We start from the raw sequence: 17,768 nt of genomic DNA, 5'->3' as shown, positions 1-17,768 counted from the left end.
CTAGGACCTCCAGGTGAGACAGCCTTGACCACTGACACTGAACAAGTTTTCTTGGTGTAGCAGGGCTGTTTCCAGTCAAGTCCAGCCCCTTGACTCCTGGCTGCACAGATTGCCAGGAGCTCTTTATGCAGATGATTTGAGAGGGACTGAGCTGTCAGAGTCACCTTCTAGACTCAGAGAAGTCACATCCAAATGCCAAGACTGAGATACCCACGTCCATCCACTGGGCAGGCCAGGAAGAGTATGTGCAGGATGATGCGGTGAATGGACCGTGGTCATCCAAGTCATTGCAACCCGGATCTACATCCCAGCTCTGCTCTTTTTAAGCTGTGTGACTCTCAGAGATTACTCAGCTTCTCTGATCCTCAGTTTCCTCATTTCTAAACATCAAATGATACTTACCTTTCAAAGCTGTCAGGAGGAATAAATGAGAAAACCTAAAGAAATACCAACCTCTTTGCTTGGCAGTTTTTCAAGAATTGTGAATTTTCTTCTTCTATAAGCTGGAAGAGTCCAGGAAAATTAAAGAAGGTGATGATGAAGGTGATGCAAGAACTTGAACCCAAGCCCACACAAGCTTCAGGAGTAGAACATCCCAGGCTTTGTTGGGGAGGGAACAGTGGGTGGGCATTTGAATGCGGAATCATTGAGCCCCAGTGTAGACAGGGCATACAGTGCCTGTTCTGTAGGGTTGAGTATCAGGCTGAAGCTTGCCTAGTTTCTGAAGACCAAACCTTTATAAAGACACGGTAGGTCGGCCTTCCCCTTTCCCTTCTCTTGCCAACTCCATCTCCTTTCCTGTCCTTCCCATCCTTCGCTTTCTGTTTTCTCTTCACTAATTTCTCCTCTCCTTTCCATTCCTGTTTGCTTCCTTTTTCACCCCCTGCCCTTGGTTACTGAGCACAGTTTTCCTCTCCATTCTTGTCTTCTCTCCCTCCTTCTTTTCCCTTCTCCTCTTTTTTCTCTTGATCTTAGCTTGGGGGCCAGGGCTTCTCTCCTTGGGCCCAAGAAGTTCATTCCCATTAAGCTTGACAATCTCTCATATGTCAATTAGAAAGAGGCTGCTTCCTCCTCTTCTCCCTCCCTTTCCTGGGCCTGCCGCGATGCTCAGATCAAGCACCATCTGTTGCATTCATCCAGGCGACGGGTGAGCATTTTGCTGCTCTGGGAAGGGAGAACTCCATGGGTACTAGGAGGTAATGTGGCTTGTTTGGACAACTTGATATATTGATATTGATAGAGCTACCAAATGGGATTGAGAGGGATGAGGGCGGGAGACAGTGGTACAGGGGATGAAATAGGCCCTGGAGGGGTTTGCATAAGCATTTCCCCCTCTAAGTCTGTCTGGGCTCTTGGCACCATCACCAAGGCTAGAGCAGCCAAACAGATGGATGGGATTTGCTACAGTCAGGATCAGAAACCCTTGCAGCCCAGGGGAGCAAACCTTCCCACTCTGTGTGTCTTTCTCTCCTCCTAGCCCATCAAATCTGCATCAGCTTAGGAGAAAGTAAAGCAGAAATAACAGGATGGGAAGAGCCTGACTTTTAGGAATTGCCAAATGTCAGAACCACAATGAAAAGGGTGATGAACCAGTCAAGGTTCCATCTGGGCAAGAAGGCATGCTCCAGTGGGATTTTTAGGAGAAATTCAATGAAGCAACTATTTACAGATGTGTAGACAGAGTGGAGAGAGTCAATGGGGAGGGGAAATTGAGGAACTAGGAAAAATAGGAAGGCACTACTAACTCCTAGAACTGGAGGGACAGAGAAAGGACATGGTTTTACTGCAGTCTGGAAGACCTAGATTTGTGGAAAAATGGCCCTGGCAGAAGCTGAAACTGTCAAGGGTCCCAATCTCTGTCAGAAATATGATTCAGGAGTTCCCATCGTGGTGCAGTGGTTAACGAATCTGACTAGGAGCCATGAGGTTGCGGGTTTGATCCCTGGCCTTGCTCAATGGGTTGGGGATCCGGCATTGCCGTGAGCTGTGGTGTAGGTTGCAGACGCGGCTCAGATCCCGCGTTGCTGTGGCTCTGGCGTAGGCCGGTGGCTACAGCTTCAATTGGACCCCTAGGACTCCTGGCCTGGGAGCCTCCATGTGCTGTGAGAGTGGCCCTAGAAAAGGCAAAAAGACAAAAAACAAAACAAAACAAAAAAACAAAAAAAAAACCCCCAAAACAGCTACGTGATCTAGAGATTATCAACCTCCAGGAAAAAGACATTAGACTGATGATGGCGAAGATGATGCAGGACTTTGTAAAGAGCCTGGATGCAAAGATTGATAATTTACTGCAAATAATGAACAACGAAATACAAGATTTAAAACTTAAGCAAGCAGAGATGCAAAATACAGTAACTGAAATTAAAAAAAAAGAAATATGATGCAGAAACAGGAAAGGAGCAACATACCTGCAAATTCCCTCCTCCCATATCCTACCAAAGCATCCCACTGAGCAAACTCAACTAGTAGCAGAAAACACGGATCTGCTAGGTAGCCCATGGAGGGTTTGCATGAAGGACATAGAGTGGGACAGAATGACCTTGTGCATTGAGGGTGGACCTGGGGGTGTAAAGAGAAGTCAAACAGTGCAGATTGGGAATGAATTCATGCTCCATAGGCTGCACCATGTCAGAAGTTTATGTTCCTAACCACTACACACCCTTCCTCCTCTACCTTTTCCAAAGAAACCACACATAGAATCTCTATAGGATCACAGGGTCCAATTCTCTCTTGTGAGCCCAAGACCCATGTAACTTTCTACTCAACATCACTCCACGTAGGTGTCTGGGAGGAACCAAGGGTGCTTAACTAAAACTAAACTCACACCCAGCCCTCTTCCAGTGTCCCCCCTTTCGTTGAGAGGTACCATCCTTCTGCCCCTGTGGATGCCAGCAGATGAGGAGTCATCCTCTGTTCCCTCCTCCCATTACTCCCCCTTCCCATAAATCACCCCTTTCTGGGGGAGTTGTACCTACAAAATAATGCTCAAGTTTGTCCACTGCTCTCTCTCTACTTCTCTACCATTTCTGTGTCTACTATCTCTCCTGATCCATCTCCTTCTCTCTCTCTCTTTCTCTACTACCATATCGTCTCATGCATGGACTTCTCTCCTCCACCACCATCTTCCTAGTTGGTCTTCTCCCTTCTATGTCCATCCTTCTCCAGTGAATTTTTCTCTCTACCTCCAGGGCAATGTTCCCTCTATGTAGCACTTTCCTATCTCAGGCCTTCAGTATATTCTATCCTAAATGAGGCCCAGAAGAGTTAGGGTCAAGGTCAGGGGGAAGGCAAAGGTGACGTTTGGTGATAGTATTAGGGTTTCCTGCCTCTCTAGCATTATCTCACACCACCAGCATTTCAGCCCCGGTGCTCATTGCAGCCCCCTCCATATTCCTTCTCCCCCATAGGTCTTTGCTTGGACTCTTTTATTAGACTCTTTTGCTTTCTTCCCCTCCCCTCCTTCCCCACAGCTTCCTTTTCACTGATTAACTCCTATTCTTTCCAGGTCTTACCACACTGCCCACTTCCTTGAAGCCAGTTTCCATGGTTTTCCTGGAGAAGGTCATATTCCACTAATAAAGCCTCTAACATCATCTTTCACTTCTCCTCTATGGTCTATATCACTTGTAAATTTTACATTTATCTGTCACTCATTTCATTAATCTCAGTCTGCCTCTCCACATGGTGAGCATCATGGCGGGGTGTTTGTTGTTTTTTCACCATTGTCCCCTGTTATGATTGGAAAGTTTGTGTCTCCCCAGATGTATGCATCGAAGCCTTAACCTTCACAGTGACTGTGACTTAGGCTATGTGAGCTCCCATAGCAAAATACCGTAGACTGGGGGGCTTAAGTAATGGACATTTATTTTCTCACAGTTGTGGAAGCTGGATGTCTGAGATCTTGGTATCAGTATAGGTAGGTTCTAGTGAGGGCTCTCTTATTGGCTTAAAGATGGCCACCCTCTCTTGGTGTCCTTATATGGGAGAAAGAAAGAGAGCTTCCAGTTCTTCTGAGACCACAAGGCTATAAGATTAAGGCCCCAACTTGTTGATCTCATTTTATTTTAATTACCTCCTAAAGATTCTGTCTCCACATATAGCCTGTGATGGACTGAACTATATACCCCCAAATTTGCATATTGAAACCCTTACCCCCAATGTGACCAGATTTGGAGACAAGGCTTTTGATAAGTCATTAAAATTAAATGAGAATATAGGTTGGTATCCTATCAGACTTGTGTCTTTCTGAGAAGAGGTAGATCTCTCTGTCTTTCACTTTCCCTCTCTCCCCCTTCCCTCCCTCCCTCCATCTCTCCCTCTGTCCTTCTCTCTCTCCTCGTTCCCCCCATGACAATGCATGTGTAGGCACATGGTGAGAAGGCAGGCATCTTTAATATAGAACCCAACCTGTTGACATTATGTAGTCTATGCCTTTTTTTCATGGCAGACCAAGCTGACTACTGGGCTCTGTGAGAAGCTCCATCTTTGGGGACATGTCTTACATACCCTGTGTATCCATCTAAAATACTGTTGAATGAGTAGGGAGATGAATGAATGCATGAATGTTGACAGACATGTGTGGGTCCCTTGGAGGATCCCAGACAGTGTTTTGTTCTGGACTTTTGACTGCCGTATAGCCCATCTCTTGCAATTTTGTGCAAATCACTCTTCTCTCTGGGTTTAAAGCATCAGGATTGGGCAGGAAAATGCTTCTTAGAATTGGACTGTGTAGCCTCTTGCTGGAGGGTTCTATATCATAGACTTGGAGTAGGGGGCCCATGTTTGGAATTTTCTTCTTGGCTCAGCTTTAAGTAGATCTCATTGAGATACCTGTGGAAAGAAAGAGCAAGAGAGGCAGGTACGGAAGTTATACTGCTACCGCAGGGTCATTTATGTTGCCAATTGTCTTTTCTTAAGCAAACCTGAATTCTGCCTGGGTCCCCAAAGATGGTGCTTCCCACAGAGCCCAGTACTCAAACCAGCCCTCTGGATATGAGCTATCCTGCAGACACAGCTGTGTCTAAGCTGACAAACTTTCCTGGGAAAACAGGAGCTCCTGGAAACTGATGTTGGGATGTTCAGAAACCCTCCTTGTACAGTCCGATGGGTGCAAGCCCATCAAAGAAACAGGAATCTTTGGCACATCCCATTCCTTGGCATCGTACAGCAGGGAGCTCAGACTGAAGAACTTTCCTGCCTCTAAAGACATAGATGGAGGAGGGGCTGAGTTTGAAGATTTCAAAGTCAGGACTCTCTTTGGGCATTTCTCAGAACAAAGGCACTGAGGCCATTCAGCCAATCTTCTTTTCTTCTTTCTTGTTTCCTCTCCTTGCCTTTTATGTTGCCTCTTTCCTTCCTTCTCAAGCTTTTCTGATTTTGATTTTTTTTTTTTACTTTTATCTTCCACCTTTTTTTCTCTCTGCCCTTCTGACCTTAATGTCTCCATTTTCTGGTACTTTCTACCAGTCTCAGTTTTGAAATTTCTGAGAAGGTGGCTAGCAACAGATCCTTGGAGGGTATGGATACAAATGGGACAATGAAGTAGTAGTTAGAAGGCTTGACTCTGCCCCTTGCTAGCTCAGAGCAAGCTGTGTACCATGTTTGCAGGGAAGGGGAGGACCTCAATTTCCCTTGGCAAAGTGGGGCTATTGGACCCATTGATCTATGTATCACAGTACTGAACTTTAGTCTGCTAGGATGTTGTTTGGCTCATGTCCTGCTATATGCCTGTTCTGCCACTGTCCTGGTTCAGGTATCATGCCTTTGGCTGGCTGGCTACTGTGAAAGCCTCTCTGCTGGCCTCTCTCCTACCGCTACTTGTGTTCTCCACACTAGCTAGCAATTATCATCCACGGGACTTAATTGGAACATGACAGTTTCTTGTTTAAAACATTTCAACCATTGGGATAAAATCTAAACTCCTCCAGGTGGCTTATAAAGCATCCTGAACTGTGCAGCCTCATCAGCTGTTCACAGGCTCCCTTTTAGCCGCATTGAACTCCTTTCACTTACTCAAGCACCATGCTCTTTCTGGCTTCAGATCTTCGCACATGCCTCTCCTTCCACCTAAGATACTCACCTCCAATCTCTGCAGCAGCTCCACCCTGATCTTGTCTTCTTTGCTAATTCTTACTCATGCTTAAGCTCTCAGTATAGGTATTGCCTCCTCCTCCAGGAAGCCTGCCTTGACTCCCAGGATGGATGAGATGACCCTTCTCAGTGCTCTTCCAATACTCTGTACTCTTCTATCACAAAAGTTTTGCACAGGGTTGGAAATGCCTGGATATGCATCCTACCAAGATATGGATTCCTTGAATTGTGGATTGTGTATGACTTTCACCATCATATCTCAAGGGCTTGGTGCAGTGCCCTTGAGAACATAGTAGATGTTGAATAAATAGATGTGTAAGCCAGCAGATGCATCTCAACTGGCCCCCATGGCGTCTACATCAACTGTGGGTCTGGGAGGGAGCTCCAGATACTCAAGGGCTAAGGGTGGGCCAAGCCCTAACTTTAGCCCTGTTACCCACCCCATAGCAGCAGCTGAGGCGACACAGGAGCCAGTGGAGTCCCTGATGCAGAAGTTCAAGGAGAGTTTCCGCGCCAACACACCCATCGAGATCTGTCAGCTGCAGCCAGCGCCTCGCAGTGCCTCGGCAGGGAGGCGGAAGAGGAGAAGCAGGTCCCGAGGTAGGTTCTCCCCAGCCTCTTCTGGCCAGGATATCAGCCGGCTTGCCCAGGTGGAAGGTGCCAGGAAGAGCTGTGCACTCTTGCCCTGTTTCTCTGTGCTTGTAGAACCCAGACCTTTGTCCTCCTGATAAGTCATCTCAGCTGAGGCCTTGGGGATAGCCGACCTGTGTCCTTGGGTATAGAGCTAACCTCTCCAAGCTTCAGCTGCCTCATCTGAGAACAGAAATGAGTTGCCCATCTTCTAGAGTGGTTGAGGAGATGAGCAGCTCTGGAAAGCAGCCAGCATGGGAGCTGAGCGTGGCAGCTGCTCTTTAAGTTGCAGCTGATGATGTTTTGGAGAGTGCAGGGAAGGCAGGGTGTTCTCCTGGAAGACATCCTCAGACTGGGATCACTGGACAGGGTTTAGACCCCCTCTTTTGTAGCTTGAATAATCTAGTGGTCAAAGTAAGAGTACTTAAATTAGAAAAAAACTGCATTCAGATTTTGGTTCTGCAGAGTTCCCGTTGTGGCTCAGTGGGTTAATGACCCAGTGTAGTCTCTGTGAGGATGCAGATTTGATCCCTGGCCTCGCTCAGTGGGTTAAGGATCCAGTGCCACAAGCTGCAGCCTAGGTCACAGATGCGGATCAGATCCAGTGATGTTGTGGCTTTGGCATAGGTTGGCAGCCACAGCTCCATATTCCGCCCTTAGACTGGGATCTTCCATATGTTGCAGGTAGGGCCATAAAAAGAAAAAAAAATTTTTTCCTTTTTTTTTTGGTTTTGCTGTTACCTAACCATGTCACCTTTGGCAGGTCCTTCCTCTTCCCCAAGTTACTCCTCTCACCCCAGCTTGTCGTACCCTATCAGTGCAGTGCCCAGCCAGTATGCAATCCAAAGTAGGTTAGATCTTTCCCTCCTTCTCCTTCCCCCCACTCCTCTCCTCCACATCATCATCATCATCATCTCCTTCTTTCTCTGACCTTCTCTGTGACTTTGTGTCTGGGACGAACTCCCTCATCATTTCCCAATTTCCAAATTCTGTCTCTTTGTCCTTTCATCCACTTGGTAGTCTCCAGCTGCTCACTCTTCCTCTTGACTCTTCCCTTGTTGCTATAACTTGGTCTGATTATGTCACTCCCCTTCTTTCATAGCTTCAGTGGTGGCCCAGAATCTTCAGCAGTGCTCATCTTAGTGAAATTGGCATTCAAGGCCACCACAGAGCTGAGATCTCTCTGCTGACTCTTCTAAATCTGTGTGTTCTCACTTCCTTGTCCTTTCCCATGCCATTTTCTCCGCATGAAAACCCCTGCCTAGCCACTATGAATAGTCATTGTCATTTACTGACACTTAACTCCAGCAGGCTAAATGCTATACGCATCTTATCTCATTTGGTCCTCAGCCACCCTAAGAAACAGGTACACCCATTTTACAGATGAGGTCATGAGGACCCAGAGAGTTGCCCACAGGGTCAACCCTAGTAAGTATCTGAGCCAGGAAAAACTAAACAGTCTGAGTCCCATACTTTTATTATTATTATTATTATTATTATTATTATTATTATTAGCTAAACCATTAGGTTCTATCCTATTAAAGTCCTGTGTGTCTTTCCAGGCTAACTTGGGTGGTGCATTTTCATGAAGATGTCACTGATTGTCACAGTCTCAGGTCATCCTTAATTCTCCCCCATGTGTGAACTCTCCCACATCTTTCTTCATATGCGAAGCAGTGATTTCGTTTTTATGTGATATCATTTGGTTTTGTCTGGCTCTCTCCTTAGGTAGGCAGAGAGTTCTTTGAAGGCAAGAAGTGTCTCATTATTTGAATTGTCTTTGGATTTCTGGGTCTAAATCAATGTCTGCACACATAGTAGACACTTGTTATTTGCTGAGACGGTATCAAGGTCTTAATCCTGTGAATTCCAATGTCCAGTGAAAAACCATGATCTTAAGCTGAGGTCATCAGTTGAGGCAGAAGTTGACAATGGAATTCCTTTTTGGAGCTTGTGTGGTAGACTGCAGGTTGAACCACTGAGTAATGATAAAGAAGAGTTGTTTGGAGGTCAGCGGTGTCTGGGTGCTAACCCTGGCCTGTCATTGTCAACTAGCTTAGCTTCGGAAGAATCATTTGATGTCTCTGAGACTCAGTTTCCTCTTCTGTAGAATGGGGATTCCAGTCCCTCCATCAGAGGATTGCTGTAAGGATCTGATGAAATGATGGATATTGGTCACCTTGGAGGGCTTAGCTGATGTATCTTAGGAACTGAATAAATGCTGTCTTACATTTGTCAAGGGTTGGACATCCAGGGTCATTTGCAATTCCTTTCAGCTTTAACCATCCATCTTTATTCCTCCAATATGCACCAAGGATCTCCTTCTTGTGTCCTCTCTGTAAATGTGGCCCCATAAATACATGTGACTCCAAGTCCATAACCTCCTCTCTCGTCCCTGCCAATCTGAATTCCTTTCTTTAGTATCATATCCTAAACATTTTTTATGCCATCGAAGTCTTCCAAAAACAATCTCTTTTATGCACCATAACTGTCTTAATGAGGCCCCGACTGTTAGGCATTTGGGCTGTTTCTAGTTGTTTCACCACTATAAACAATGCCATGTGGAGCTTTTTTTTTTTTTTCTTTGCATAAAACTCGGCCTTCACTTGGAATCTGTTTCTCCCTCTCAGAGTAGAATTTCAGAATTTGATTATTAATGAAATCTATACTTTGACTTAGACTGCAGTCGAATATCAAATTATTTTAATTTACAAGTTAGACGAGGCCAAAGAGAACTAGTGCAGGAAGAAATTCACTTTTTTTCCTACGATGAAGTTTGAATTTGTCCTCCCTTCCTTTGTCACCATCACAACCCTACCACCTCTCACCTCCTGCTTGTGACTATACCCTTCTACAGACTGGCGCCAAAGCAAGCGGGAATGATCTTTTTTGGAAATATAAACCAGGTAAGGACAGCCTTCTGCTTTTTTTTGTCTTTTTTTTTGCTATTTCTTGGGCCGCTCCCATGGCATATGGAGGTTCCCAGGCTAGGGGTCCAATCAGAGCTGTAGCTGCCGGTCCATGCCAGAGGCACAGCAACACGGGATCTGAGCCTCGTCTGCTACCTTCACTACAGCTCACGGCAATGCCGGATCGTTAACCCACTGAGCAAGGGCAGGGACCGAACCCACAACCTCATGGTTCCTAGTCGGATTCGTTAACCACTGCACCACGACGGGAACTCCCAGCCTTCTGCTTAAAGTCATTCAGTGGTTTCCTGCTATCTTCAGAACACAATCCAGACTCCTTACCACAATTTGTAGGCCCAGTTCCATCTGGATTTTCTCCTGTCTTCTTCACTCACTTGGCATTTTTTTGTGCTCCAGACGTGACTTCCATCATGTCCTCAAAACACAGCAAATGGGTCCCCATTTTAGAGTCTGAGAAATGGCTGTGCTTCTCCTTGCCATTTCTCTTTTGGCCCCCCTCAGCTGCTCTCCAGGCTGGCCCCTTCCCACTTCAGCTCTTAACTCAAATATCATCTCCTCGACACCATCGTCCATGACTATCCACAGCTGGGTACCCAACCTTTCCCACCTTTCCATCCCCAACCTGCTGGTATCTGTTACATAACCATTTTTCACTCCTTCCCTAATACTAGGCTCTAACATCATTTTTATTTGTTTGCTTATTTATTATCTTTTTCTCTGAAAGATAGGCTTCATATTTGTGAACCAATACATAGGAAGTGCTTAATATTTGTTGAATAAATGAGTGCATTAACCTCAAGGATCAGTGGAAAGTGACTCCATTTTTATAACTTTCAAGTTGATGGTATAAAAGGGATCCAGGATAAAGCAAAGCTTCCTGGTACAGTACGGATCTCCAGGGAATGCTGTTTCCCCTAGAGATAGACTCACTGATAGATAGCACATTAAACTTGCTCAAGTGGATGCTGTTAAAGCAATTTTCAAAATGGCTTAATAACATTGTGCTCATGGTTTTGCTGCCACTGTTGGATAAGATTTTTGCAAGAGAGTATGGCTAGTACCTGCCAGACCTGAACTTCCCAACGCACATGCTTTCCACCACAGGTCCTCAAGATTTTCTTGGACAAAAGAACTCCAGGGCCAATCAAAGTCTTTGAAATTCTGCACACTCCGTCTTTCCCTTGTAAATTCCTAAGTGCCTCTTAGTCTATGGGTGCCTCTGGAAAGTCCTGCAATAGTGAAAGCTGGGCAGATTTGTTTAGCTCATCATCTGTAAAACCATCTTGACCACAGACTCTGTTTTCCCCCTTGGAACATGTATTAACATCTTGCAGAACAGAAGCATCCATAGAAACGCAGTTTTGAAAGTACTCTGCTGGCTTGCATTGACCATCAAAAATCCTGGATACGATGGTCGAAAACCCTGATCTTTCTAAGCGGCCATGGGCCTTCTGGCCCAGAGCAGGAGCACCTGGCCTCTCTCTGCTTCATTAGGCTCCATGCCTGGCCCCTGGTGCTCAGAGGGTCCCAGCAGATGGAATGGGCAGCAGAGAACCGGTATCACGGAATTGAACACATGGTTAAAAGCAGCTCCAACGTGATGCCTTAGTTAGGGCTTCCACCTGAGAGGCCTGGCAGATGCCCAAGTGCATCATCCTCGGGAAGATAGAGGAAGGTGGCAGAGGTCCCAATGCTATCCTCTTGTTTGCAACAGGGTTTTATGAGAATTCTGGGTAGTCACTCCCCAGCATCCATAGGCAGCGAAGAGGAAGTGCTGACATTCAAATAAAGTGGAGGAAAATTTCTATGGATGTGAGGAAGGGCTTGCTGTGGTTCATGCTGTCTAGGTAGTGGTTTTTCAAAGCAAGACATTGCATTTGAAATTTAATTCCACCCCTGCTAACCAAATGATCTTAAGTAAATGAAGAAGCTGTTTTTAGCTTCACTTTTCTTATCTGTGTGTGAAATAGTGGGAGTAATGCTGAAGTTACCTGTGGACTGGGAGATAATACCTGCAAAATGCTTAGTCCAGTGTCTGACACATGGTGGACCCTCCGTAAAGAGTAGCTAATTGTATTGGTGTCATCAGGGGCCTGCCGTTTTGGCCTCCAGGGGCTCATGGATCCATCCCCTCCTGTCCAGGCTGCTGCCTTGGACTTGGCTGAGGTTTCCTCACCCCTCATCCAGATCCCTGTGATGTCTCTTCATCCACAAATCCATCTTCTACCCTGGCTGGTGGAGTGATCTTTTGAAAACACACTAACTCAGACCATGTCACTCTCCTGCCTTGAACATTTTCCTGATATTCTGTCCCTTGCAATGGGGGCTTCTGAGGCTTTTGCAATAAAATATTCCCAGAATCAGAGAAGAATCAGTACACCCTCAGAGGGTCTGCAGCTGTGCTCACCAGATACCCATTATAAGCCCCAAATTCCAGGTTCTGTCTTAAAAAAAAATCTTGCATTCTATTTTATATGTGCATATTTATTTTAGTTTGGATTATATTATTTGTCATTCAATTATTTAATGTTTTCTGAAGTTTTTAGGTAACATAGATTTCCAGGAAGAATCACACGCATACTGGCTATACTACGATAGTAAGATATCATCTTCAGTGGGTTTCCCTCCCAAGGACCAATGAGATAATGCCAGTAAAGCACTGAGCACAAAGCCAGGCCAAAGGTACACATTGAACAGGTGTGATCTATTATTTTATTATTTACTACTCCTGTCACTACCATTTTTTTAATTTCCCCAGTACATTATTTTTTTCTGCTGTACCATTTGTTATTACTCTTATATTTGTCAATATCATTTTCATGACCGTGATACTGTCAGTGCCATTATATTTGTCAATATCCCTTTAGGAATGCATTTACCCAGTTTTAGAGGCAAGGATCTGTAGGATGAAGGACACACTCTTTAATGGGATTAAAAGTTGCCATAGCCTGCCAAAGCTCTTTCCTAGCCAGGTCAGCAGCCTACTGCAGGCTCCTCTAAGCCCCAGGCCACCATATTCTGCAGCTTAGAGCACACTGGCCATTTTCCCTTTTCTTACCATGCCTTGGTTTCCAAGTCTGTGTGCTGATCATGCTCTGTCTAAAAGCTCCCCCCCTTCTCCCCCTCCCTTCTCCAGGCAGCAGATTGTTACTTCCTTTTCAAATTCTGGTTTCAAAATATTGTCCCTGTGAAGACCCCACCCCCAGCCCACAATCAGCCCTAAACCAGGCTGAGGGAGCTGCTCCTTCGTCTGGGCACCAGTAACCCCCGTGCTGCTTTCTGTTACAGTCCTCATTACAGAACACATCTGTTTCCCTCCTCAACTCTGACAGTTCCCATGATGGAAAGGACAGTGATGTATGTCTCTCTCTAGCCCAAATGCCTACCAAAGAACTGGCATAGAATACCAATTGGCTGAATTGGAGACTATGTGGATGGATGGATACATGGATGAACAAAAGGAGATAGTTGAGAGCCTCATGGAACACAAAGGGTTAAGAGGATAGTATTTATTGAGCATTTAATATGTTCTAAGTTCTGTGCTCATCACATATTATCTCATTTAAAAGCTCCCCAGCTCTCAGAAGGTAGGGACAATAATTATCTCCATTCTACAAAGGGAAATTGAAGGTTAGCTGGATGAAGTGATTTGCCCGAGTGTTGACTATGGCACTGTAAATTCAGAGCCCACATTTTGGTTCCCAGATGACCTGAGTTTTAGTCTTAGCTAGACCGGTTAAGATCATTGAGCTGTGAAATTTTATTGGCTTGGTCTAGGCACTGGAAGGAAGTGGTTGTAGCTTCCCTAACATTGGCAGGTGTTTTTCCATTATCAGTGCTGCTGTAAGGGCTAATCAGGAGCTACAAGGTTCAGAACCCAGGAACCCAGTGCCATGACCTCGGGAGCGGCACACTGAGTGCGTATATAATTGTCCAGTGCTGTGTGCCTTTTTTAAGGCATTCACCCAACTTGCATAGGGTGTGCCACCTGGATCTCTGCCGACCAGCACTTCATCATTTATTGAATGCAGTGGGAGATTAGACATTTGCAACCCAGGAAGCTGGCATAAGCTGACCTGAGATGTTTATAGAACTGGGAGAATGATTAAAGAAAGCTTCACAGAGGAGGTAGCCCTTAAGTGCCTTCATGTCAACCAAGGAGAGAGATTGGGAAGGTATTGCTGGTAGAAGAAATATGCAGAGATACTTGTGAGTGATGCAGTGTAGGGCATTATGGGAATATCTGGGGGAAACTGTGAACAAAGCAAATGCTGGTAAAGTGGGCAGATATCACATCCACCATCAGAGCCAGGCTCTGGACATCACTCTGACGATCCCCAGCTGCGTCCCCACACTGGAAGGAGAAGCACATTCTGGCTTCTTTGTCTTCCCTGATAGATAAACTCTAATGTGCTCTTTTGTTGTGGGACACTGTTCTCAGAATGCAGGCTTGTGTGTGTGTGTGGGAGGGAAGATTTACTGTTTGTTAATAAGTAGCTATGGATTATTTGCATAGATGGAGAAAAATATTCAGCATTATTAATGACTTAAATTATTTGCCTTATTGGATGTTTCTATGCTTAAATATTGAAAAGGCAGCCAACAGGATCAGTCTTTATTTCTTTGGTTCCCATTTTTGTTCTTCGGCCCCTGTGCCCCCTTTACAGTATCCTCTTCCTCCCAAGGAATTTTGGGTGGAACTTACTGCCGCACCCCCCTTTGCCTAAAGAAGTTTTGAAAGTGCATAATCAAAATGGCATTCACCTTGAAACCATAAGATAGTTACAGGGATAGACAGAAGACCGGATAGAGTCCAACCCTAAATCTTATGATGAAATAACCTCTTGTCTTTACCTCTGTGACATTTCTCATACTTGACCCCCCCCCAATTGCCACATACCAAAGACCTTGCTTTTCCAAACAAAACCTCAAAACCACTTTCTTCCTTTTCAAAAGGAAGAAAACTACTTCTTCCTTTTCAAAAGGAAGAAAACTACTTCTTCCTTTTCAAAAATCTTTTCAAAACCACTTTCTTCCTTTTCAAAAATCTTTTCAAAATTTTCCTGCATGAAAGCTGTTCATACTTCCTCCAAACTCAATAACCTCTTCTCTATCTTCCTTATATTTGACATCTATTACCTCTGATGACAGTCATTTATGGCCCTTTCTCCTCTCCCTTAATTAATTTCCTAAAGCACAGTGACTGTGTCCAGGTCATGCCTGTGCTCCCATTGACTAGTCATGACAAATACCAGATGCTCAATTAATGCTTGATGAATTAATGGACAATTAATCAAATGGGCTGCAGGATCTTGGACAAGAAAGACCTTCCACTTTCCAGGCCTCAGTGTCCCCATCTAAGAAGCTGTGTGGTTCTGTGGAAAAAGGCTCAGTTCTGGAGTCAGACATATGTGGATCCATCCTGCAATTCTGTCTCTGGCTTGCTCAATGTTGGGAAATACTTATTGTGCTAAATCACCGTCACCTAATCTGCAAATCATGCAATCACCCACCTTATAGGGAGGCTGGGAGGATTAGACTTAATGTAAGTAAAGTGCTCAGCAGGCCACACTGAACACAGTAAGTACCTAATAAATCTTTGTTCTTGTTAATTTAGAAGGAAGGGTGATGGGTTAGATAATTTCCACCAGGTCTTCTCCACTTCAAGTGGTCATTGACCATAAATCTGATTGGGAAGCGCTGTTGTCTAGTGAAAAGTCCAGTAGTTGGAGTCAGAAAACCCTGGTTTGAACGCCAGCTCTTAAGTGCAATGGGTCCTCAGAGACCTACTTCCTCTTCTTGGGGATTCCATCCACAGCACCTGGAGATATGACAGTACCTGCCATTCTGGTTCCTCAAGGCTGTTGTGACAGTGTGCTAGAATACTTGCAGAAATGCTTCTTTAAAGCACTCTGTAGCTTAGCAGCATCCTTCGAAGACAGGGAATAACATGCAGATTTGAACAGGGAGCCTTTCTCCGAGGGCTCAGGCTTTCCTATTCTGGACTGCAGGCCCTTTCCAAGAGGGGCTGCCAGAACCTGGGCCACCGCAACCCACAGTCCCCAGTTGGGTTGGACTGAGGCCCGGGAGAGCTGATTTATATATAGTCAGAGCCCACAGCTGCCTCCATAAATCTTCTCTGATGTGTCTTTCAGAGAAGTTTGCATTCCTAAAAGTATAGGTCTCCTCCAGGCGGTTTTCCTTGTGTGTCTGCAGTATGTTGCTGGACATTCAGTCATTTCTGTCTGGTCTGGCTGGGTGGAGAGGCAGCTGCTGACAGCCTTAATAGAAGGCCTGAACTGAGTCCTAGTGGGGCCTGGAGACAAAACTCTAGGATATTTCTTTCATCGGAATGGTACAACACAGTATCAGAGTTGTTGCATAATAAACACCCTGAAACTGTGTGACTTAAAACAGAAACCACTTATTTGGCTCAGTTGAAGTCAAGTGTTTGGCCTGGGATCAGCTGAGCAGTTCTCCTGGCCTGGGTGGGGGCAGCTCAACTGACCTCAGTCATGGACCTGTGGTCAGCCGGTTCTCCAATGCTGGTTCACATGCTTGATAGTTCCTAAAACAGCAAGAATAGGAGCTGCAAGGCCTTTGGAGGCTATAGCTCAGAAGCCACACTTCCTCTTTTCTGCTTCATCGACTTGCTCAAAAGCAATCGCAAGGCTGTTGTAAATAGCAAGGGGTAGAGGAACAGAGTTCATCTCTTGAAGAAGGGACAAAATGTTAGGATGACTTTTGCAACCTACAAGTATTGATATTTTATTAAGCTTCTATTTTATGTTAAAGCCTGGGCTGATCCTCACAACCCAGAATAATTATTTCTAATTTGCTAGTGGAAAAAAATGGGACCCATATATATGAAGGAAACTTTATAATGTGGTACAGTTAGTCATAAGAAGGTCAGATCCCTGATTCTAATCCTTTCATAGATCTCTAAAGACTTTCCTTTTTTTTTTAATTTTTTTTTAACCTCTGCTACTTTGCTTCTCTTTAACAGTGCTAAAGACTATGATCTCAAGCTATTGCTAGATACAGCCTGGCTTGTGATGTATGGAAGGGCAGACCATTTGCATCCTGTCCATCTTTGCAAGGTCCTATGGTCTATTGCAAGATCAGTACCATTCTTCAATAAAGGACCAGATAGAAAATATTTTAGGCCTTTCTGCCCAAGAGGATACCTTCAAGATATTACATAGGTACTAATACAATGAGAAAATTTTTCCACAAATTTTATTGATGACATTTAAAATACAATAATAATAATCAAATACCATTTATGTCATAAAGTTCTCATGAGAAGAACGGAATGCATTTATGGTGCTAAAATGTGAATTTCACATCATTTTCACATCTTTTTTTTTTCTTTTTCTTTTTCCTTTTTTTTTAGGGCCGCACTTGTGGCACATGGAAGTTCCCAGGCTAGGGGTCTAATCGGAGCTATAGCTGTCGGCCTATGCCACAGCTCAGCAATGTGGGATCCAAGCCTTGTCTGCGACCTACACCACAGCTCACAGCAATGCCAGATCTCACCCACTGAGCGAGGCCAGGAATTGAACCCTCATCCTCATGGATACTAGTTGGAGTCGTTTCGGTTGCACCACAATGGGACCTCCCATTTTCACATCTTAATATATTCTTCTTTTGATTTGTTTTTAACACTTAAAGATGTAAAAGCTACTCTTAATTCCTGGGCCAAACAAAAATAGGCAATGGACCAGATTTTGCCCCCAATTCCTATATAAGGGAGAATCTCAGATTTGGACTCAGAGAACCCTTGACCTAACCCCCTGTGACTATCTAATTGCTGTGTGATTTAAAGAGAATCCTTAATGTCCCAGAGCCCCAGGCTCCCAGGCACATAACGGGGGGTGGGGGGAGCGAGTAATTCCTTATGTTCTTGTAGTCCCTCAGACATGGAAGTGAATGTCAAGTTCATCTGATCCAACTTGCTTGTTGATGTGGTAAATGATGGAGGAAGAGACCTCATCCATGTCACAGAGAGAAGTTAGCAGGCCTGGGGATGGAATTCCACCAACTTGTCCTTGTTTCCTGCTATTTGAAGGTGTAAACTATGTAAGCTGTCTTATATCCGCATTGACACTCGGGGAA

At 44.9% G+C, this 17,768-nt stretch overlaps 1 protein-coding gene across 6 annotated transcripts in view; it reads left to right on the top strand.

Annotated features, from left to right (window-relative positions):
• ASTN2 (astrotactin 2) overlaps positions 1–17,768 on the top strand; it is a 915,211-nt gene that overhangs the window by 265,732 nt on the left and 631,711 nt on the right. For 4 of the 6 annotated variants that reach the window (XM_021074502.1, XM_021074486.1, XM_021074507.1 and 1 more), the window contains exon 4: positions 6,538–6,690. The exons of 1 other annotated variant lie outside the window; for it this stretch is intronic. In XM_021074502.1, the coding sequence (XP_020930161.1) occupies positions 6,538–6,690 (153 nt within the window). The remainder of the gene's footprint in view (positions 1–6,537; positions 6,691–17,768) is intronic. One more of the 6 variants, XM_021074494.1, reaches the window with a different exon arrangement.

The sequence above is a fragment of the Sus scrofa genome, chromosome 1 (assembly GCF_000003025.6).
Source record: "Sus scrofa isolate TJ Tabasco breed Duroc chromosome 1, Sscrofa11.1, whole genome shotgun sequence".
Taxonomy (NCBI): Eukaryota; Metazoa; Chordata; class Mammalia; order Artiodactyla; family Suidae; genus Sus; species Sus scrofa.
Note: the sequence above shows the minus strand (reverse complement) of the source record. Positions and strands in the feature narration are given on the sequence as shown.